The sequence below is a fragment of the Sinocyclocheilus rhinocerous genome, unplaced genomic scaffold (genome assembly GCF_001515625.1).
Source record: "Sinocyclocheilus rhinocerous isolate Xijiao unplaced genomic scaffold, SAMN03320098_v1.1 scaffold326, whole genome shotgun sequence".
Taxonomy (NCBI): domain Eukaryota; kingdom Metazoa; phylum Chordata; class Actinopteri; order Cypriniformes; family Cyprinidae; genus Sinocyclocheilus; species Sinocyclocheilus rhinocerous.
Window position 1 is genome coordinate 101526 of NW_015647024.1, and position 24741 is coordinate 126266.

Consider the following 24741-nt stretch of genomic DNA (forward strand, 5'->3'; position numbering starts at 1 on the left):
ACACACACACACACACACACACACATGTCTGGTTTGCTATCCTTGTGGGGACTCTCCATAGGCGTAATGGTTTTTCTACTGTACAGACCGTATATTCTATTGCCCTACACCAACCCTACCCCTAAACCTACCCCTCACAGGAAACTTTCTGCATTTTTAGATTTTCAAAAAAACTTCATTATGTGTGATTTATAAGCTTGTTTATCCTCAATTTAGGTCCCCACCGCCGTGACACGAGTCCCCATGAGTCTGTGTGTATATTCAGGTTTAAGTCCCCACCAGAATAGAAAAACAGGTACACACACACACACACACACACACACAGACACACACACACACATTTTTGAAATGATTCATCTAAATGTGTCCTCCACATCCACAGATATGGATATGAATTTGAATCACAGAGTCTTTCTTCACAGAACTGCACTTCAGTATTTTTTAAACTGGTAAGGTAAAAGTTATGATATGATTTAGTTTTGCTGTACAACTCAGATACACAACTGTCAACAAAATGTCAGACTGATTAATTTATTATGAATAATCTGATCTTTTGGTTTGTGTCCATCAAGATCCAAATGAAAATATGATCAAAAAGATGAAGCACCTTTCATTTGTGAAAGATTTAATTTAATGGATTATCAAAAATAGATGTATACAAACTTGAGCATTGAATTTTCAGGAAAAAGTAAATTAATTAATAAATCTGAAGTTGTGATTTTCACTGTTTCCTTGTGCTTTTTCAGATTTGTTTTTATTTTACTATGTACCATTTTCAAAATCGTACTATTTTCACTTCAGTTGCTAAACATTGGTTTCATTATCATTAGTGTGCCGCTTCAGTGTCACTGTAGTTTTACCGCATGGATACATTTCTATGCAGTTGTGTTTTAGTTTCAGTAATCCAGACTCATGTTACAGCGTGCGATCGGTCTCGTCCGGTGTAGACATGGTGATGATCCACAGGGCTGGTGCAAGAAACTACAGTGGAGAAAAAGAAATATCAAAAACTGTGAATGAATCGAGACACTGACCTCTGTTTCTGTGATTTTCCAGCACCTCAGACGAGCCGCCAGCGTCCTCCTGAACTCCATATAAACGCAGCGGTCACTGGCTGAATCCTTCAGGAAGGAACTGGGCTGTATAAAGCAGAGTCACTCCTGTTAATAAACGAACTGTGTTTGAACAGAACCCGATGAAACACTCAGAAGAGGAGTGACACCACATTCTGCAGTGTGAATGCTGCCTACAGTATATGAATAACAGTGAACCCAAAGCAATAGATGAACTAGGCCAGTGGTTCTCAACCTTTCTCAGTCTACAGCCCCTGTATGAGAACCACTGAACTAGCCTTTTGGTTGTTATTATTAAGTGACTTAAAATAACACAATAGACATGTTTCATGATATTTTCACATCCATTTTTCATTACTAATGTCTCATGTCTTTCCATCACCTTTGTAAATACAGGAATATATAAAAACATCACATGTAAACAGCCAGCTTCAAATATCTGAGGATTCGTTGAAACTGTACACACGATTTCTCAAAAAATGAATGAACAAGAACTTGAAGAGAGTGAGATAAATGCCATGAAGTTTCAGAAATTCTCTTTCATCAAGAAAGAGGAGCGTTTGACCAACAAGATAAAAAATATATACATTTTTATATTCATGACACATATAAACAGTGTTGCACATGAAGATATTCACAGAGTCTTTATGCGGCTCTTCGGGGATGCTGTTGTCATGACAATTTGCTACAATGTCCTCTGTCTATGTGCTTCAATTCCCATACCAGCCTTGAAAAACTGCAGCAGCACACCAGTCTGTCCCACAGTTCTTCCACATTCATTCCAACCTGTCCGATTCAGACACAAATAAAGATCACACACACACACACACACACGTCTCACACCAATGACTCAGCACAGCAGACTGGGGGGCATTCACTAAGAATGAATCGCGGCCACTGACGAGTCGCCTGCGAAGGTTTAGGAATTATGCAGATCATGTAAAGGCCGTGACACACCAAACCGACATCAAAGCACTAGCGGTGACTAAAGATGGCTGTGTTGTTTCCTCATGTCATGCTTGTCTGGGCTATAAAGTTGTGCTTGAACACACTGCAGCCAACGGCCAACTAGCAGGTACAGTCTGCGTGAGAGGAATGAACTGTCTATACCAGCAGGTGTCAATAGTCTATACTCCTCATTCAAAAATCAAGCGTAGCATTAGTTCTGGCAGGTCACGTTAGTCAAGATCGCATCAGCTGACTCTCAGCTGATCCCCATCAACCTATAGGAATACGACACCTATCTAAGCATTCATATATAAGGTCCCTCAGTATTATCAGCAGTTTTAGCATTGCTCAATAGCTAATTACCCTCCTCCATCCCCAGCTCCTCCTCTGTCAGTCAGGATTCAGCCTTCTGATTCTCCTTTGAATCAGACTAATTCTAAAATGTGCACATAACATTATTGAACTTTAACGATATCTGCAATACATTTATGTTGGTTCTGTTCTGTTTACCCTGGGGGGGTTATCGCTGCTCTCTCTGCTCTCATCCATGCTAGGCTGCATGGATGCGCAGGGAGTTCTTGCGATATACAAACCACAAACAAAGCTGCGCTTGCTTACAATTTTGAATATGAATGTTAATCACTTTCTTCATTCCGGCTCATGCTGTTATGAAAATTGATGAGATAAGATGAGATGAGAGAAAATTAGTCTTGACTTCTTTGCTTGCTTCGATCACTTTCGCTTTTATTCCTGTGGTCTGACTTTTTCACCAAGCCTAACAGCCAATCAGAGTTCTGTCTCTCACCGACGCCACCAATCCGGATGGACACCAGTTCAACACACTACAAAAACTAAGCTGATTGACGCTCAACCATGACCCGATGTTGGTGTGTCAGGACCTTAATGGCACAAAGGCTCCCATGCAATCTGCTTCCAGACTCGTGGGTCAATTTTAGGATGCATCAGACCAGCATGATCTGACAAACTTTCCTGTGACTTCACAGCATCAGTCCACCACTGTGATCCACACAACTGAATCAACTCTTCAAAATACTGAAGGCCCTCCACTGCACCGGATGAAAAAATCAGATGGTGCGCGTACAGTATGCGCATACTATTCGGTATTCCGGTAACGAAATTTGCATCACGCACTGTACGCGGACCCTCGTGTATGCGTAAAAACCAAAGTATACTTTGGGCTTAATTGCAGCAGGCAAATTGTGTGAATAGGGTGCAAGCTACACTGAGTCTACTTTACTTAGAAATTAGGCATGCTGAAAACCAAGGGTCATTAGAAAGATTTGACAGGTTTTTGTGCTGAAAAACTGCATCTAGAGTGGTGCAACCATTTCGTGAATTCACCCCCTTAATGCTGCATCTGTTCTGGATATGGCAAGGCGAAAAACAACAATAAAAAATATATATATTCAGAGTCATGCAGGATGGAGTTTATATTGTCTCTCTTCCTGTACGTTTCGGCCCCTATACAGTACTCTCCATAACCCACTCAGAGCTCTCACTGGTGCCTTTGCTCCCGCCACTGTCCCCTTCCTCATCGCACTGCAGCAGCATGCTGTTCACCGACAGGCTGCGTTTGGTCCAGATGCTGCTGATCCTGCGCGGGTACGAGCACAACTGCTGCGCCGTGGACACTGTGAAGTCGCCCATGTCGAACGAGTGGCTCCTCTTGGGTTTGGAGTCCAGAGGCAACATGAGCAGCTTGCTAAGCCGCGAGTCCAGCGTCCGACCCAACAGAGGCTCCTTGTCAGTAGGGCCCGCTGGGGCCGAAGCAGCAGCCGCGCTCGCCGGGCCCCCGGACGGACGTGGCTCCTTGCCCTGGCCCCGAAGCTCCAGCGACGTGAAGGCCCCTAGAAGCTGGTCTAAGTTGGTGCGAGGCTTAGGAGGCGCGGACCTCCAAATGTTGGCGAGGGCACTGTTGGGGCTGTAGGGCGTGGGATCTGCTGAACCCGAGGAGGAAGAGGAGGAGGAAGAGGACAAGCTGCTCTGGAGCGAACCACACTTGAATTCCACCACTTCGTCCTGCATGCTGACTTTAGGCTTGAGCTTGGGTGCCAGCAGAGGCACTCCGTTCTGGCCCAGCCTCCCTCCATTGGTTTGAGAGTGTGTTTCACTGACGTTGCTCAGCTTGCTGACAGGGGTTTCACCGCCCCCTCCGCCGTCCCCCGCCTTGTAGCGCACCATCAGGATGACGATAAACACCAGCAGCGTGGCCACGATCACGCCGCCCACCACCAGGATCATGGTGCCGCCCAACAGCTGCCCATGCAGAGACTGGCACTGCGGGTACTCGTCCCTGGTGTAGAACTGCACGCAGCCCACCACATTAGTGGCAGTGAGCGTGGTGGCGCTGTCGTCCCAGGCGGCCAGCACACACAGGTCATACAGAGTCCCAGATACCAGGTTGGTGACATGGAAGGCCTTACTGGAGGGAGGAATCATCCTGCAAACACACAGTGACAAACTCATTATACATCAAACACAGTTCACATCAACTGAATCGATATAATACAGTGAAAGTTCAGTTATTAGCATTATTCACTGCAGACTTCTTTACATTTAGATTATACATTTTATAGACCAGTGTTTCCGCCATGTTTCAGATTGAAGTAGTTTTCAACCCTGTTCCTAGAGCCCCCAACACTGCACATTTTGCATGTCTCCTTAATTAAACACACCTGATTCAGCTCTTGGAGTCTCTACTAATAAACTGATGACCTGAATCATGTGTGTTTGATTAAGGAGACATGCAAAGTGTGCAGTGTTGGGGGCTCTAGGAACAGGATTGGGATCATTCATTCGTGTGATCGGAACTTGTAATTACGATATTTCTGAATCATTATTCATTTAGCAGACACTTTTTTTATGCAGAGCAGGGGACGAGAGGATGGAAATTCAGACAGCAGCAGATGCTACAGTGCACTTTGCTCTTACATGTCATATTAAATTACGAAAAACTACTTGAAATCTGAGCTGAAAAAAAAAACATGACAACATTTTTACAAACCGAAATGGCCGGGAATCCAATTTATATCAGATTTTTTAAATGTGCCTGAAGTGTCAGATTAGATTTCAGCCATTTGTTCACAATTGGGATGTGTACAGTGTGACGTCAATAGTCCAAATGCACTATTTTTCTCGTTTCGCATAAACTGCTGCCATCTGATGCTTACTGCAAACAGAGATGGCAATGTCTGAATGAGATCCATTCCAGTCTGTCTGATGGCAGCCGGTAGTGGCTCAATACAACAAATGTTTCTATACAGAGCTAGTTACTGGATTTGCCTATATTAGAGGCATGAATTATATATTAAAAATCATTAAAAACATTTTGTTTGACATCCACAATAAGTGCTGTGTATTCTGCTATGAGTTACTGCATTTATTACTTCTGGACACACAGACGTTAAAAGTCTATGCATAAAGTCTATGCATGTTATTGCTCATTTCATCAGCATTTTCTGATCTGATTCTGTTGAACTGTTTTTCAACTGTTCGAATGATTTTTGTCATGCTTATTATCCTGCCATCAACTATTTCAGAGAAAAAGCTACAAACTGGACAAGATTTTATGCTAGTAGTCAGATGTCCAAAAGTGTTGCTTACCCGTCCACTAACCATGACTGGACGGCTCTTATTTTTATGTGAACTTCACTTAAGTTCTTCCCTGCTGAGCTGACAGCCAACAGTAATTGGCTTTATTTTTTCTACCCATCTGTGCTGCTGCCACGAGCAGATGGCCTACCCGATATCCCAGACATATATTAATAAAGAAATGATCTTAAACCATAGTGCAGGAAAGTAAAAACACTGCAAGAACGTCTAGAGTGTGGTAAGTGTTTACTTCTGCACACGTTTGATCTGTGGGTCGCCGGCGAAAGGATCACGGTACAAGCTCTTCTGCTGCCATGAAGAGTTTATGGATGGAGCATCACTGCTGTGACCCAGAGATCCTCAAACAAAACCATCGCACACACTTCAACAGGAGCTATAGAAGCAGCTCTACTGAGTCACATCTCTCCTAAAGAATATATCTACTGATTTAGTACAGTGTCACTGCAATAAACCCAAAACATCTTAAATTGTCAAGTATTTGTAAGCCTGAATTAGCTGCTTTTTTCAATATTTTTCAGATTTGACTGCAGTGACCCGTGTTGCATGTGTCAGCATCACACCATCACATCACTTCCAGCCCTCAACATGCGTGTGACAGACAGGCAGCTATGAGAGTTGTGTTGGGACTCAGTTCATTCAGGAGTGTGTGTGTACTAGAGGCGTGTGCACAGGGTGACGTCCTTTAATACACCCATATATCTCAGATTTCCTGAAAGCAGTCAGCATTAGCTCATTAAATGAAGCCCCTCATCCACGCTCTCCTCCTTTCAGCTCATCTTCTTCTCATCCTCTCTCCTCTCTTCTTCTTCTTCTTTTTTCCTCTCACAGCTTGCAAAGCGCTCAGGTTTCAAAGACGTACCTACCTCTCCTTGATTTCTTAATTAAAACTAACAGATTACAGCATTTTTCTTTTTGTTATTTGAAGGCCACATTAAAACTGTTATTGAAACTTTATTTTTTCATCATGCTTTAAACATTTATTTTTGCTAACTGTGTTTTATATTTAGATTTTACAGTTTTGGTCTTGTTCCAGACCCAGACGTCTACCCTTATGCAAGAAAATATATTTCCTTATATATGAATGATCAACACATTAACTTCTTGAAAATATATTGCTAATATATTACAATATACTGAATAATACAAAAGGAATTGCTGCTTTTCATATATTGAATAGATCTTCATATATAGTTCTTGTTTTCATATATAGTTCTTCAGCATGAAACATGCATTGCAGTTTTTGTCTTCATTGCTATATAGCTTTTATATGTATTATATGTATATGTATAGCCATACATGGTCCATGCAAATAATGCAGTATATTGAAAAATATAAACTCTAGTTTGCCATATATGGAAATATTTTCCAGTATATTTAGGGGCCAAGCCCTGAAGGGGCATAGCCCTTATTGCATTTGAATGTTTTCTTCTTCTTCTTCTTCTTCCCAAATGGGAGTCTATTGCAGCCCTATGAAGGGAAAATAGGAAAATGATGAAATTTGGCACACTTGTAGTGATGGTCATGAATAGTGATCTGACCAACATTGGGTTCTATAGGAACAACTCTATAGCGCCACCACCAGTTCAAAAATCCACTATTCAAACAGTTATAACTTTGGAACCCTTTGTTCTAGACTTAGTTCATCTGATTACTCTCTTCATGCTGATCATATTCAATAGCTTACATTAAGACTCCACCCATTACAGTAGTGGCCATTTTGAAAAGTACAGTTTTCAGTTTTTTTTTTTTTTTTTCTACTCCTCCTTCAAAATTTGCCCAATTATTCTGAAAATTGGCAGAGAGAGATGATCTTTGTTCAAAAGTTATGATGTTGTGAACGTAACAATGTTGACCCAAAATTGGTTAAGAGGCTGTATCTCGGCCAAACTTTGATCAAACAAAATGAAACTTGGTATGCTTTATCAACACCATGATCTAAGGGTACATTCCTAAGTTGGTAATAGTGCCACCTATGGATCATGAGATACCAAAAAATGGCTATTTTTGCTAATAACAGTTGAACAGTCTTTCACTACTCCTCCTACAAATTTTGTCCAATTTTGTCCAAAATGTGGTCAGATGATCTTTAGACCGAGCTGCATAGAAATTACTGAATGGATATTTGATATTCACTACCGTTCCCAAGAAATATATCTCTGAATTAGACCGTGCCTGTATTTGTTGACTTATGCTAGTTAGCTTAGCAGGCAAATTGGTTAGCAAGCTAATCGGTTGCCATTCTTTCTAATGTGGCTCTTCAGCTGCATTAAGTTAGCTTAGCATGCTAATCTGGTTAACATGCTAAGTCATGCTTTTGTGTTGTCATTCTCACACTGAAAGCTCTACTTAGATGCCTGTTTAATGTGCGTCAACTGAGTGGCACACTCTGCTAGCCACTGGCCCCAAACCTTTCAGGTGGGGGGTTCAAATCCAGTGTGGCACATGCCCAGACCACAAGAGGTACTGTGGCCAGAAGTGGTGTGAAAGATGCTTCTGTTCCAGATGTTGGATCTTCCATGTGTGTTCATCTTGAATCAGAAATGTGTTTTTGTTCATTATCATCTGAACTTCTTGGTCATTTTGAATTCATTCTCACCTGTACTTCTGAACCTATCTGTTTTTTTATGTACATTCTATTTCTGCTGTTTTTGTTCTTCCTGCTCTGCACTGTGCTACGTAATACTGTACTTTTGAAAATGGCAACTACTGTAATGGGTGGAGTCTTAATGTAAGCTATAGAATGTGATCAGCATGAAGAGCGTAATCAGGTGTACTAAGTTTCTTTTTTCTAGAACAGGTTCAAAAGTTATAACTATTTGAATAGTGAATTTTTGAGCTGGTGGTGGTGCTATAGAGTTGGTCCTAGGGACCCCAAAGTTGGTCATTTCACTATAAGTATGCCTTCACTACAAGTATGCCAAATTTCATCATTTTCCTACTAACGGTTCATAGGGCTGCCATAGACTCCCATTGCTATTCTTGCTGTACCTTCAGGGCTTGGCCCCGTATCTCTGCTTGCAGCTATATTCCCATATATATTTTTGTTTTATAATAGTACTCTTATAGGACAATCTGTCAAACAACATATGATTTATTACATTTTATGTGTGTACTTTTTTACACAAATTAGGACTCGTCAAAAATTAGGTGTGTCATAATTTCCGTCATTTCCTCATGAAGTTTTACCAATGTTAGTGTACTTTTTAACCAATTACTCAACAGTGTATGTTGAAATAGGAGACATGACTTGTGAAGAAAACAAAGACATATCAAGGTAAATATTACAGTTTTTCTCAATTGATTTGACACATTTCTCCAAACTCAGGTCACTGTTCTCAAAACAGTTTACACAGTGATCTGAACACTTTGTAATTGTCCTAAACAGATTGCAAGTTTTCATACATTTCATACAAATTACAAATCATGCAAATAATAATCTCAAAGCTCAATAGTTGATACAACCAACCAATACTTTAAATTATCTGACAAAAAAAGCAATTGTAGCTCCTTTAAATGGTTGTACACAAATCACAAACATTGATGTACCATTTGTCCAAACACAACAAGCACAACTCTGTAATTTGTCATATCATCAAATGCACATGGTATATTTTCAGTTGGCCCCAAACTAATAACTGCTCGCTTAATAACACACACAACACAGGAAACACAGTTTTTCTAATTGTTTACACGTTTATCACAATTGCTTTGACTATACAGTGGAAAAGAATATACAATAAATAAATAAATAAATAAAAATGGGGGAGCTGTAAAGAAAGAGGTGTAAGTGTAAAAGTCTTTGGAGTGGGTAGAGAAAGGGGAACTGTATATATGGTATTAATTGTATTTGTGCAGGTCTGAAAAAGGTCTCAAAAAGTTTTAAATTTGATTTTAAAAATCCTGCAGATTATACGATTTTATAATAAATATGTTTACATATGCAGATGTGACATAGTTAATAATTTCAAACCCTCTCTCTCTCTCTCTATATATATATATATATATAGCGGTAAAAACTGATTCATTTATATATAATTACTAGTGGATGCGCTATGCTTTTATTATTTAGAAAGTGACCAATAATCTGTGACCAATATTTTATATGTAGATTGATTTATCCTCTCTAAACTGTTTCTCAAGCGCTCTCTCATCACTGCTGCTGCTGAATATGACGGATCATAACACCACGGAGACCTGAGGAAAAACTGGGATTAAAGTCCAAAACCATCAATTTTTCTGTCAGGAGTGGGCGAGGCTAACGCGAGTGAACAAGCGCTGCTGCGCGCATGCGCACTAAACAGACTGAGCGCAATCGAATAGTAGCGCAATAATTCTGAGTAAAATATACATTCTGCTAAAAGCTATGGAAGCCTGTTTCCGCCACTGAATAAAAAAAAAAAGGTAATTCTGACTTTTTTTCTCGCAATTCTGACTTTTTTTCTCAGAATTGTGAGATATAAACTCGCAATTCTGAGAACATATTAGTCCCCGTTTTTCTTCTCTAGTCATGTTTGATCTCGCGAGTGTCCGTGAGATCTCGTGTCACTGTGAAATCGTTCCTTCAATCATCAAGTGTGTGGTCTCGCGGTCTGGTCGAATCATCTAGTGTGCGCATTCAGAGGATTATAAGGCTAAAAATCGGTTGAACTGTCTTCATGTCTGTGGTCTCGCATGGTTTTAAAATCTTTTAAGATTTGAAAATCGTCTAGTGTGCAGCCTGCTTTAGACCAGGGGTGCATTTCCCAAAAGCATCGTTAGCAAACTATGGTCGCAAGTTCCGTCGTTACCAACATAGTTCAACGATTCGGTGTTTCTCAAAACCATAGTTCAAATGAACATTCGCAAACAGCGTCGCAAACTTGCGTGCGTAAACTACAGCTCTCGACCTGGGGTTAGAAGCATAGTTTCTTGTTAGCAAGGGATATGGGCTTAAATAAATATGCTATTGGGCACAATAAGCAAGCTAACATGCAGTGCAATCTATATAATCCATTCTATCTAAATCTAAATGCATTTTAATCTATGTATGTTAGCGCGTCCTCTAAAAGCGCCGTTTTTGAAGAGTGCGCATGTGCACAAATACCTACGGAAACCCCGGAGTATGACGTAAGCGGAAACCCACGATGAATCAAACATCAAATAAAGCTAAATGACAGGGAACAAAAAATAGTAAATTAGTCATCAGGCCATGTTCAATACAGTAGCATCTTAGAGATGTCTAATCGGTTAAATAGTAGAAGTTATTCCTCCACCACATGTGTGTGACGTCATTAACAATGGCCCTATGTTGTTGAATTAATGTGGTTCAAACGACGGAGATGCGACCGTGTTCGGGAAACAGTCGTAACTAGCTAGTTCGTTTCAACAACAATGCATCTTACTATGGTGGTAAATCAGCGAGTTACGTCGTTGTACGGGAAACACACCCCAGGTTAGTTTCCAAGCATAAGTTGCCACAATGACTAAGCTTGATATAGGCCTATGTTAAATTTGCTTTATGGAACCAAATCATTTGACAATGAGTCAGACTAACTGAAATAAGCCTGGCTTATTTGGTTAACTTGTTTTATGAAACAGGCCTCGAGGCATTAAAAGTGATCATATTTTCTCCATTGCATCATATTGCATCAAATCGCATTGTGTTGAATCGAATCGAATCGAATCGTAATCGGATCGCACTGCATCGTAACAGGGGTGAATCGTATCGCATCGGTAGCTGCTTCATATGTATCTTTAATGTATCGTATCGTTGGCTATGCATCGAGATGCGTATCGTATCGGCCTCAGTCATGAGATGCACATGCCTAATATATATTTGATTAAGTTTTATGTTTGATTATGATTATGTTTGATTAAGATAAGTTTGTGTTTAGATAGCTGTGTTAATTGTTTTGAGAACAATTACATTACATTGGAGAAAAGAGTCAAATCGATAGAGGAAAACTGTACTTGAACATAGTTTAAAAAAACATTTTAAAGGTGTATCATTTTCAGTTAAGCTGTAATTGTGTCAAATTTTGCAAAGGTGTGCGAATTGATAGAAAAAAAATGCGAGCAATGAAATCAGCAAGGAAATACTGAGTTTTAAAGTGTATGTATTAAGAAAGGACGTTTCTTAATGTCCAAAGAGTCAAAACACCCAAATATGCTAAACACTATGGGCTGAGACAACAGGACCTTGATGCTTCAAATCACCAAGTGCCAAATGTGAGCAAACACTGTTTATTAGGGCCGGTTTAAACATAATTGATTTATAATATTATGTATGCATATATTATGCATTGTGATTTATATGGAGCCTGTACTCAGACACAGGAACCAAATAAGGGACTATCCATTTGACTGAACAATTGTTATTTTTGCAGTTGTATGTAATGACGCCAGTGACATAGAAGTGATACATTGACAGGCCATCCTAACATCACAGCGAGACGTGATGAAACAGACCTTCATCTGTCGCATATTTACATGCAAGGAATCAGCAAATTGTGATTATAGGTACTAAATCCTCATGCAGAGGCTTGAGCTTTGAATATGAGATTGGTGAGCAGATGTTTGTTGATGAGAGGTCACTGAAAAGCAGTCTGAAGCAGGCACAACAAGTCATACAAGCTATCTCTTTTCTATTTAAGCAGCGTCACACCAGTAGCCTGGCCCACACCAAAAACTCACTGGACCAAAATCCCATGCTTCATGTATTCTAATGGCCAATGCTGACAAATCCTTCCACAAAGAAAACCTTCTGGAGAAGCATCACAGAAATCATCAAAACACAAGGTGTGTGCTCTTAGTGTCACGCTTTTCAGAGGGTGAGAGAGCATGCAAACAGAGAGATCTCAGCCTCTCCGTTCTGCCAGGCTGTGATTTTGTTGTGTCGCACAGCATTTATACTTGAAGCGATGATAGAAATATTGCTTGTCCTAGAAATCTTGTCACGTTGCGGCTGGCTATGACAGTGTATTCTCTGCCACGGTGAGAGTTTATTTACTCATTATGCTGTTCGAAACATTTCCCAGAGCAGCTCCCTGAACCATTATGAAGAAAGGAGTCAATAATTTATCTCTCACACCGGCACAACTCTGATAAAGATGCCACACCGAATTACTGCCAATGAGCAGTTTCTTCAAATATTAATGGGTGAATGGCTTAACTGACAATTTCCTTCTGTCTGTTTTCCCTTTCTAATACTGCACTGTAGCAGCGGCTATAATATACTATTAGCTCATCAAAGAGCAGAGGATTGCTCAGTTTGTGAAGACAGAGAATAATCATGAAGAGAAGAGAAGAGAAGAGAAGAGAAGCTGGAGCTTCTCAGAGGACAGCATGTTGTTTGTCTACATACTGTATTAGTAGTGGACACAGTGAAGGATGAAGGACGAATCCCTGCAGACAGCTACAATTTACAAATATATGATATATAAACTGTCAGGGGTACTGCTTGCTGTTTAAATAACAAAACACTTGATACAACTGACAGTCTGAAAGATCCAACCACCTCCCCCACCAAAAAACCCACCCAGAATACTACCTACATTGATCAAACAAAAAAAAACAGTTTGCTAAATTGTGACATATCTTTCTCTGGAATCAGTAATTCTGTCATAGCCCTGAAAATGTGAAAGAAGCCACTCTGCTTCATACCTGTAGATGAGGACTTCATCATCTGAGCAGTTGTATTGTAGTTGGTACATTTTCACTTTGGGAGCGGTCTTGCTGACAGACCAACTGACCAAGGCAGACACGGCGGTCACCTCAGACACAGATACTGCTTTCTCTGGCTGGCTCTTGGGAGCACCTTTACTTGTCCTGGAGCTGCCGGTAATGTCTGACAGGCGGGACTTGGGTTGCGATGCCTGGCCTGTGCCATTGCTTATGTGGGGTAGCTGAATAATTGACAGCTCCACTGAAGCAGTTGATTCACCAGCCAGGTTGGCTGCAATGCAAGTGAAGGTCCCGTAGTCCTTGGACGTGGTGATCAGGATCTCCAGGGTCCCGTTGCGGTACACCACAGTGCGAGAGGAGTTCCCGAGCAGTCGATCATCAGGGGTGACCCAATGTATGGTTGGGGTGGGATCTCCGATGGCTTCGCACCGTAGACTGGCGGTCTGCCCCTCCAGAACCAGCATGCGGTGGGTGTGCTGAGTAATCAGTGGCTGCTCACACAGAAACTCATCCTCCCGAACGTTCCAGAAGTAGCGGCCCTTCAGGCCGGGAGGTGAGGCACAAGTCTCCAGGTCATTGTCTCGCTCCAGACGCCGGAACCAAAGCAATTCGCAGTTGCAGTGAAGTGGGTTTCCTCCTATGCTGAGAGAGAGTTGAGGGGCAAACGTCGTGGTCATCACCTCAGAATCCTGTGCTCGGGCAAAGATAGGATCCGGCGGAAGCTTCTGGAGCCGATTAGACGTCAGGTCCAAGCGGGCCAGCCTCTCCAGATCCACAAAGGTCCCCTCGGGAATGTAATCCAACAAATTGTGGTCCAGATTCAGCTGGTGCAGGTTGATCATCTGCCGGACTGAATGCCAGGGCAGAGCCTGAAGGTTGTTGTAGGACAAGTCCAGATCCTCAAGCGATGCCGCAACGTCTTCAAATGCCTTATCGGAGATACGACCCAGTTGGTTGTTATTGAGGATGAGATGCTGCAGGTTGACCAGCCCTCGCAGGTCATCAGGGCCCAACTCCACCAAACGGTTGTTATCCATATGGAGAGAACGGAGGGTCTCCAGGTCCCCAAAGGAAAAGGGCTGTATGTAGCTTATCGTGTTGCGGGAGAGTGTAAGGTCCACCAAGTCTGTCATGTTGGCAAAGTCCTGTTGTGTGATTCGAAGGATGTAGTTTCCCCCCAACCGGAGCTCCACAGTGCTGCGATCTATATCAGGTGGCACGGAGAGCAGGCCTTTGGCCGGGCACAGGGTCCCCAGTGACTCCGAGAGGTTCTGGCACACACAGTACTTGGGGCACGCATGGGCCATCATTACAGCCATACCCAGGACCAGGATCTGACAGAGCACAGGGCCCATGGTAGATTCACACAAAGGGACCTGAAGGACAAGAACACATAAAGAATAATCAGTACTGAAATTCTTTGAGCGGAGGATCATTTATAATTTCAATCAGTGTTTTTGAATCAGGTTACTGACACGTTAGGAAGCAACAGACGACCTGTGTATGTGCCATATCTTTCTAGTGTCACTCAATTCATACAGATGTACAGTTTGTAACCACTCTCATGTAGATTAAGTACGTATTCATAATGTGTGTTACAAGTGTGCAGGATGCTTGCACTGCCAAGAAACAGATAAGCTCAGAGCTGTGAAAGTAACAGTAAGGCCTGTTTCACACATCTTGTGTTGAGGGCATGTACAGAGTGCAGCTCTGTGGCTTCAACAGCAGGTTAATGTTGCACTTTCAACTGATAGCACTTCTGAATAACCTGATATTTATGAATATTTCCATGGCCATAAATGATAAAATGGTTGTCAGGAGTTAGCATTACAAACATGATTATCATGAAATCTAATTTGCATGAGGAGTGTAACATTTACATCCAAATGATAATTAATCTACACAGTTCCCCAAAGCCAAAGTGCAGCTATGAATCATCTTAATTAACTGAAAGGTTTGTGTTTGTGTCACTGGGTGTGGAACATGCAGATGTCTTTGTTCAAACAATGTGTGGGTACTTCACTTCAGTATTGTATGCTGCTTCATAGAACCTAAATAGTACACAGTCACGGCTTTCAGTGCTTTCTGCTGAGTTGCATGTGATGCTCTCAAAAATAGGCTCGGCGCCAGAGCTCTACTTTTGGTGCTGCAGCATGAGGCTGCTCATGGAGGCCATGACAGACGCAAGAAACTGATTTCATCCTCAAGGCAATGTCAACTACAAGGTATGTTTGTTGTTAAAGCTAAAAAAAAGAAGAGATTTTCCTCCACAGTCTTCAAGGAAGCAAAGACACCATGATTCCATCACAGGACTGTGACCAACACACCCACACAGCAGAATAAATCATGGTGGAGTCAAAGCCAAGGCCTCACAAGGTGCTTACAACCGGTTAGACAGTCGTACTGTCGGTAAGTGTAGTATGAGAAAGTCATCTTAACTCTTTAATTTCAGAATATGTGTTCAGAATGTATCATATTTCATAACATAATTTAAATGAGCTTCCACTTGCAGAACAGGTTAACGTTACTAACAGTCAGACTTTCTGACTCTTGATTTTATTTGTGGCAAAAATGACCTGGCATGAAAATGTTGTGAAACACAAGATGGTAAGAAAAACTGAGGCTTTACTAAAAACATTAGGGGCTGGCTTGCAAACAAAGTCAATTAATGAACAATTTTCATGCAGTTCATGAAGTGCTGAGCATGCAAGGTGTTTCACACACTCTGTGTGGCTGTAAGGTTGGGAGGGCATGAGTATCTCTGTTAAGACCATGACATCAATGGGTGGTCTATTCAGAGGACCAGTGTAAAGCTAACTGACATTACAGGTTTTTCCTGCACTCAAGGCATATTACACATGTATTCCCCTGCAAGCTCATTAACATGCTCAGCTAGAGGTGAGACACTTGTCTGTGCACAAGCACCTCATCACCTTCAGACCATGAAAGAGAGAGACAGAGACACTTTCCCTAATTAGAGTCTAAAAACCATGAACCTTGATACTTCAGTTAATAGGCTGGTACTAATTACGGTCAATAGTGCAAACTGCACAACAAATTGCATACTTAGCAAGAAAAAGCAAAGTAAAGACACAATCACAGTTGACAATTAATTGCTACAGAAATATTTGTGAATAATGGTTGAAATGTCTGTTTTGTTCGTGTCACATTGCAGGGTAAATTTATTGTACAAACACCAAGAAATCATTCATTCAGACTGAACTTGTACCTTGGTAAACAAATCTTAAACAGGGGTTGACTAACATGAAAAACAACATTTTAAATCTTCAATATTTACAAGTGTTTATTATATTTTCCTGTTTGGTCTTAATTCATGTCTTGGTTGATTTTCTGATAGGTTTTTGGAACTCAGCCAGACCACTATAAAATAAAAGACGATGGTGATAAATGTGACGGTGTTGTGTAGGATAAAGCGCACGACACAGGAGAATCCAACAGTCTTTAATAATAAATCCAATACACAGGAGATTACTAGAATGCAATAAAGGAAAAGTAGAACAGGTGTGGGTGACTAATTAACAAGCGATGAAACTAACTAGAAAACTCAGGCAGGCAAACGGGAACCAAACACAAAGTCATTTCTCTCTGAAAGTTCTCTAGAGGTTGCTATCCATGCCTTTATTACGTCTCGGCTGGATTATTGCAGCTCCCTTTATTTTGGTATATCAAAGGCCCAAATCTCTCGGTTACAAGTCGTCCAAAATGAAGCAGCTAGACTCCTGAAGGGATGTAAAAAGTTTGATCATGTTACTCCCCGCCTGAAAACATTGCATTGGCTGCCAATTCATTATCGAATTGAGTTTAAAATCTTGCTACTTGCCTACAAATCATTAAACAGTCTAGCTCCTCCTTATTTGTCTGATTTACTCTACTCCTACACTTCGGCGAGGGGATTCAGATCGGAGGGCAAATTTCTCCTCCGGATCCCAAGAACCCACTAAAAGACCAGGGTATCTAGAGCTTTTGAGGTGGCTGGTCCCACCCTTTGGAACAACCTACCAGTTCACATTAGAATGGCTTCCACTTTATGGAAATGGTTGGCATAGCACTAGCAACGCTAAAGTCTTGGGTTCGATTCCCTGGCATGCTGGCATAATTTATTTCTTGAGTGTAAGTTGCTTTGGATGAAAATGTCTGCCAAATGAATACATGTAAATTCAGTAGTCTCTCCAATGAAACCATCCAGCTGCATGTATACTTCAGGTTTTCAGGATCTGCTCTCAGTGTTGGTCACATTTAGTCTGTATTGCGGGTGGTTGAGACGCTCTGATTCATTTGGAGCTCACGTAACACTACAGCACTGAAGAGAGCATTTCTGGATTTGCCTAAAATCCAGCCTATTGGAGACTGAAATCTAAAGTGCACATTCTGCACAATGATCATGGTTATCTCATATATGTGGCCCTGGAGCACAAAAGCAAACAATACATTGTATGGCTCAAAATTATTAATTTTTATTTTATGCAAAAAATCATTAGGATATTAAGTAAAGATCATGTTCCATGAAGATATTTAGTAAATGTCCTACCGTAAATATATCAAAACTAAATTTTTGATTAGTAATATGCATTGCTAAGAACTTAATTTGAACAACTTTAAAGATGATTTTCTCAATATTTAGATTTTTTTGCACCCTCAGATTCCAGATTTTCAAATAGTTGTATCTCAGCCAAATATTGTCCTATCCTAACAATAAAACTGAAATTGGACAAAATGTCCTGAATTATTTGTATGTCCTCTTCATTTTCAGAATTTAAATTTCCTCTCATGCATTTGGGACACCTTGAGTCAGTGCTGTGCAATCGAATCTGAAGCAGTGGCGTCAAGAGCACGAACGAGTATTCAAGCAAGACAGGACACTGCAAAGAGGGCTGCTGAGATGTTGCTGTGCATAATTTTAAGATGAAAATTGAGAATGATTTAAATGATCATCCTTCAGGGTCCCGCTGGAAACACAGGGCCCCAGGCTATCACCTGCCCCGTCTCTGCAGATGGGAATCTGGAGGAATGATCCCTCACATCAGCAGGGAATCAGGCCTTAGACAATAAAAGCCTCATTTGACACATTAGCCTTCGGAGTGCTTTCACGTCGGCCTGAATTTAAGACGATGACGCCTCAGGGACATGAGGGGAATGAGGGGACGTTTATAAATGGACCCCAGCAGTCGGGAGCGTGACACTGTGAAATCTTCTGGTGTCCTCGGAGGGTCGAATCATAAAACCTCTTTTCCATCTAACAACTGCAGCATCACACTTTTATTTCACCATAATAGGCACTGATCTCTCTCAGTCTCTCCAGAATTTATGCAAATTCATCCAAACGGCACTTTATTTGCAGCAGCTTATGCTTTTGTCTCATTTCCACAATTTTTGCTCACAAAAAAACATCAACAAATCAAAATCCATAATTCTGAACCCAAATAAATTGATCAATAGATCTTCAACTGCCCTGCTGCTGTACTGTAGTGAATTGCATTGAATAAAATTAACATAGCTGGACTGGCCTTACTGAGTATCAGAAGATTTCAGCAATGGACAGGGTAGTATTTAATATATTTACTACTGTATTGACTGCAAAACAGCACACAAAGTAAATTCAGCCATAATGTGCAACAAAAATTATGAAAATGTCCGTGAAATCCAGATGGGACTGTCATCTGTTAGCAGGAACTGGCCTTTTGTTTGACAGGTGACAATCAGGTGTGTAAAAGAGAAAATATTTAACACTTCTCTCTCTCTTTTTTGCTATCTGTCTTTCACACACAGGCACACACACACACACACTCACACACACACACACAGACACAGAAATGTCTGAAATGGCATATAGCAGCTTTATAAAACACACCAGGATCTCACGGAGCTGTTGAAAACCCGCCAGTCATCATTATGTCATGTGACTGCAGGAGCACAATTACTTACTGCATAATAACTGAATTTGCAGAACAAAGTCAAAAGTAAACAGTTAAAAGCTTCACTGACTGATCATGATACCAATAATAATTCATAGACTGCATGTCACACTCGACACAGTAACAAAACCTGCAGATCTCTCTCACACACAGACATGCAGTATGTCAGTAACGTCATCACATTAGAAACAGTGTCTCAGCTAGAGTGTCACAATGGTGGTATTTCAAAAATTAAGTAAGGGACAAAATATTGATTTGAGTTGATATATTTGAACGCAAAGCTTCTGTGAAGACAGCAGTTGCAGTTACTGGACATTATTTTATTAGCTAAACAAACGCAAAGCTTCCACAAAGAAAAACAGTTCCTAGCAAGCATATAGAGCTGACTGCAGTTACCCGGATGAGCCTGTGTTATCAGCTTTTACCGGTGGTTATCGAGGGATAGCAGACCTCAGAATGTCACGACTGACCAATCAGAATCAAGTATTCCACAGAGCCGTGTAATAATATTGTTACCTAAATTGCTGCTTTGCAGCCAAGCAGGAGTTTTGCAATGTGACTCTCATAAAGCGAAGGCTTTAAGACCAAGCAGAAGCACCTGTCAGCTGGTTGCTCTTGCAGTGGGCGGGACTAAGCAGTAAATCCCATCAGCCCGTTTGATTTCAGCAAATCACTTTGAGTGAACAAAGACAAGGTGATTAATATTCATGACTCCGACAGTCTGTCACCCATTATCGCAACAGACACAGACCCGCCGACAATATGATGCTACCTGATGGAAGACGTGAGCAGAAAGAGAAGGTCTCCTTGACTAATTTAAGTTAACAATGTCAAATAGAGAAAAATAATTTACATCTAAAGTAACTTGTAGCCTGTTCTTAACCTCAGACCTTATTGTTATTATCAGTCTTTTTCACAGAGACTTGTTCTTGCCCTATTGTCAGTTTCATAGCAGTCAGTCGCTTCAGAGCTCATGGGACTCCAAAGGCACTGACTTAAGGATTCACTGTGAAACTGTAAAAGTGAACGAGAACAATTTGTTGACAAATGAAACACTAGAACTCAGCAGTGTAAACTCTGGAGCAGCGTTCCTGCCTCTCAGTTCATGCAGATATGTCTGAAGATTAATTTCTAAACCGGGTCATTTCTTATTCCAGGAAGCAGGTTATTTACCCGGGTAAGTATATGGATAAATAAACTGATAACCTCAGCTTTCGGATCCTAAAACAGAGGTAACTTTCAGGGTATGTAAGATAATTCTTGTTCACAATAATTTAGGAAATGATTAAAGATTAAGAGATGATTGCATACCTGCCCAGTAGGTGGCGATGTGCACTAAGAAAAGAAGACGAAAGAAGAAGCACGGCATGGTTAATCAGCCGAGAGTTCTGGCTTCATGTGATGGTACGTTGAGCCTGTTTTCTGGGATCCCCCCAATGTATGTGTACACCCACAGAAACAGCGCACAGTTTCATGATTGCATTTTACAAACACATTTCCAGTGTAAAGACAACTATGTACTTTTAACTTCCTGAAACTCACCAGTTTTTTGGATATTGTCAGGCTCGGGTCAAATTATTCTTATAAACCCAGAAATTCCATATCAGTCAGTGTCGCTCATGTTGTCTCAACATTATAACTCTCATTAAAAATGAATGGCTTCTGGTTACTTAGTCTTGGCAAATCACTGGCAGTGTGAACGCCTCTTAAAGGGGTCGTGACATGAGCAATCAGATTTTCTTTACTCTTTTGACATATAAGCAATCATTGCACTATAAAAAACATACAGTAAAGGGCCATTCACACAAAACATGTTTTTACGGCTAAAACAAAATGGTCAAACACATTTACATTGAAAAACAATGTAAAAGCAAACAATGTAATGCAAAAATGCATTCTGTGTGAACGGCCCCAAGTTTCAGACCTCAAACATTCCTCCTCACGAGCCAAAAACAGCTTGTTTCTTCTTCCTCCACATTATAACATCACACTGTGGTAGATGCATCTGATCACCTTTAGCACATCAGCGGCAGTGAACAGTGGTGTGAAGCAAAACAGAGCTACTCAGGGACAACTTTTAAAGTAGTTCTCACTAAGAGTAAGATGTAGAGGAAGACTGTCAGATGCATTATTTGTGGATGTTGAAAATTACACCAGGTCTCCAGCAGATGCAAGCGGAGCGAAAGCAAATGTAAGTCATAATAATCAATGACGCCGTCTACACTGAATACAGTAGACAGGTGTCCCGTACTATTTCTGATGTACTCCACATGCTTGAGCTACTCCTGACAACAGGACAAATGGATGCGGAGTCCACAGCGAATTTATCTTCATCCGAAAGCATGTGTTTAATCACTGAGGAGCTATGGAGATTTATTTCTTACAGACGTCCCCATGAGAAACAATTACCGTCCGAATAGGGCTTATGTCAGCTTTGGCTCGTCCTCAGAGAACAGTTGGGTGATATCACTGTGTCAAGGAGATGCTGTTTTTTTCCCACTGCAAGGGTGAAAAAACAATGTATGGACTTCCGATTCGGATGCCATAATTACCATAGAAATAATGCTGTTTACAGCTGCTCATGAAGCCTCTGGAGCTGAAACCAGATTATGGTAAAGGCGTTACATTGTCAACACAAGCACTAAGCGGTTGACCAATCACAACAGACTGGGCCAGCTGACCAATTAGAGCAGACTGGGAGTTTTGGAAAGGCGGAGCTTCAAAGAGACAGGAGTTAAAACAGAGCGTTTCAGGCAGAGGGTGCTTTTTGAACTTCAAATCCTGTATTCTAGCAGACCACAAAAATAAAATTATGAAAATTAGCATTACATGGGAACTTTACAAGAGCCGCAGCACTAAAACTGAGACAGAGAGTCCGAATGAAAGCAGAAAATAATTGTTTTGCTTTTTGTGCATATATGACTTTTTTTTTTGCTTACTTCAACAAAATAAGTGAACATAGGGAAATAAGAATGTTAATGTAACATAATAAGGCCTGTCATGACCCAGATGAGCACAGGATCAAGAGCAGAGAAAGACATTCAAGTGAGCCAAAGAGCAGCTTACATTCAGCTTGTGCTTCCACCTACAGGATGGTGCAAAGGCGTAGGCAGAGCAAACAGAGAGGCCTGTGCAAGCTGAAGAGTGTTAATGAACTATGAATAGACTCGTGAATATGTGCTCCATTATCATGTGAGCAGAGGGAGACGCGGAGCTGTTGCTAAGTGGTGAAAATAATCTCAGTGGCCTCGCTTTTGCTCTAATAATAGATCATTTCTGTTTGTTGAGCTACACCATAATTTTCACCTTAATCCGATCTTAAAGGGAACGCATCCTCAGCACTACTTACTTATGAAATAAAAGAGTTTGCAGTACGATATGAGACCTGGAGACCTCTAGCCATTAGCATTTCCATTCATCTTAACAAGAAAAACAAGAATTAGAGACTAAATCATGTACTTGAAGAAAATAAAATGACATACTGATCGGGAAAAACATGATACATGGACAGTTTTGAATGACTGTCAAAGGAGAAAGATGCTTTTCCTCTAGAAGCAGGATCATGATCTCCAGCTGGCCGACACACTGCTCTCAGAAATCCTGTGAGGATCTGAAAAATCTGCATTGTAAATGCATTATCAGCGCATGAATACTGAAAACCTGGCCGATTTATATCCACACAACACACAGGGAGAGATGCTTTCACAGCAGACAGCCTTTTTGGACACAGAGGTCAGAAAAGATACTAATCCACTTCAGTCTCTCTGGACGTCACACTAAATGCTCCTCCTCTGAAAGCAGAATCAATTGGCAATTTCTCTCTGAAGGGAGCGGCACAGAGCTTTAATACCGAACGGATCAGTTCAACATCCCGCTGATGAAATTTTCCAGAGGATCAGCTTCATCTCTGAGTCAGAGAAGCCAACGATGGCTGGTCCGAGAACTGACCATAAAATGATCTGTCGAGGCAGCAGCTGAAACGTCACTAATAAAGTGTAATGCTCTGGGCTTCTTCCAGCGGAAAAGCTCTCGATTCATCACTTTAGATTGGACTGAAGGGATCCGTTAGGGCTTGAGCCGTGGTCACTGAGGGATGAGCTCTGCGGTCATAATCTATTATCACTTACATTCACACTGAGAGATTAAAACAGTGAGGTCCTCAAGCCCATCCAACAACGAGACCTCCAGCAGCGCCAGATCCAGCAGATATTCTGCACTGCTGCTGAGAAACACTTCTCAAACAAAGCTGCTGCTCTAGAAATAACAGTGTCCTAACCAGGAGCCCAGCCATTTTTCTCCAAAAGTAGAGACCGAGCGACAGACAAAATGTCTAGCGCTGCAGCTGCTATCGCTTTGTCGCGCCTGGTTAGGACACTTCAACATCAGGAGAGCCCAATAGAAAGACAGATATCAGTTATTTAGTGGGATAAAATCCTGTCCCTGCAGCTCATATAACACACATTTTGTACAGAAGACTTATAAAGAACCTTAACAAAAAAAAAACAAGCTGTACACGTACAGTGAGTATAGAAAAGAATCAGCCTCCTTTAAAATAATCACATTTTGTTGCTTTGCAGGCTGAAATGAAGACGGACACCGTTTTTGTTTTATCCAGCTGTATCTACTCAGTGCAACTTATAACATCCAGGCCCGGTTTCACAGACAGGGTTTAGACTAAGCCAGGATTAGGCCATTGTTCAATTAGAAAATGTAAGTAATTTTTATTAACATGCCTTAGAAAACACATTCAGGTGCAGCTCATCATCTTTCTCAATGACACACAAAGCCATCTGACTTTCAGCTGTGATCAGCTCAGCATGAAAAGAGCTTTCCTGGAGCATTTCAGTCCTTGCTAGAGCAACTGAAGCCCGGGACACACTGCACAATTATCATCGCACAGTGTGTTTGCTGCTACGACCCACGTTTACTGACCAGCCGATACAAATGTGACAAGAAACTAAAACTAAAACATGCTTACCTCAAGCTCTTATCCCTTCCTTTTCTTTCAGTTGAAACAGCTCAGATTTACACTTTAGTCTGGGACTAGGCTTAAGCCTTGTCTGTGAAACCGGGGGCCAATGAAAGATAAAACACCAACATGTCAGAGAAAAAAAATAAAATAAAAAAACAGAATCACTGAGTTGGAAAAAGAATCAGCTCCTCCTAAAAATGACTTGTAAACTCAATCAGGTGCAGCTCATCATCTTCTCAATGACACACAAAGCCATCTGACTTTCAGCTGTGATTAGCTCAGCATGAAAAGAGCTTTCCTGGAGCATTTCAGTCCTTGGTAGAGCAACTGAAGCAAACAATCAGCTATGGGTGGCAAGACACTGTCAAAAGATCTCCGGGATAAAGCTGTGGACAGACACAAGTCAGGAGATGGAGACAAAAACATTTCAAAGGCTTTATCAATGCCTAGAAGCACAGTGAAGCCTATTATTAAGAAGTGGAAGGTATTTGGTACAACACAGAGCCTCCCTGGATCAGGA

General features: G+C 41.2%; 1 protein-coding gene across 3 annotated transcripts in view; it reads right to left on the minus strand.

The window, feature by feature from the left end:
* Positions 1-3133: 3133 nt before the first annotated feature.
* Positions 3134-24741, minus strand: part of lrfn2b (leucine rich repeat and fibronectin type III domain containing 2b) — an 81962-nt gene continuing 60354 nt past the window's right edge. Inside the window, exons 1-3 of one of the 3 annotated variants that reach the window (XM_016512495.1) lie at positions 22599-22666; positions 13296-14692; positions 3134-4482 (exon numbers count right to left, since the gene is read on the minus strand). In XM_016512495.1, the coding sequence (XP_016367981.1) occupies positions 3504-4482; positions 13296-14671 (2355 nt within the window). In that variant the 5' untranslated portion in view covers positions 14672-14692; positions 22599-22666 and the 3' untranslated portion in view covers positions 3134-3503. Of the gene's footprint in view, positions 4483-13295; positions 14693-20560; positions 20632-22598; positions 22667-24741 lie in introns of those variants that run through there. The other 2 variants (XM_016512496.1, XM_016512494.1) reach the window with 2 other exon arrangements.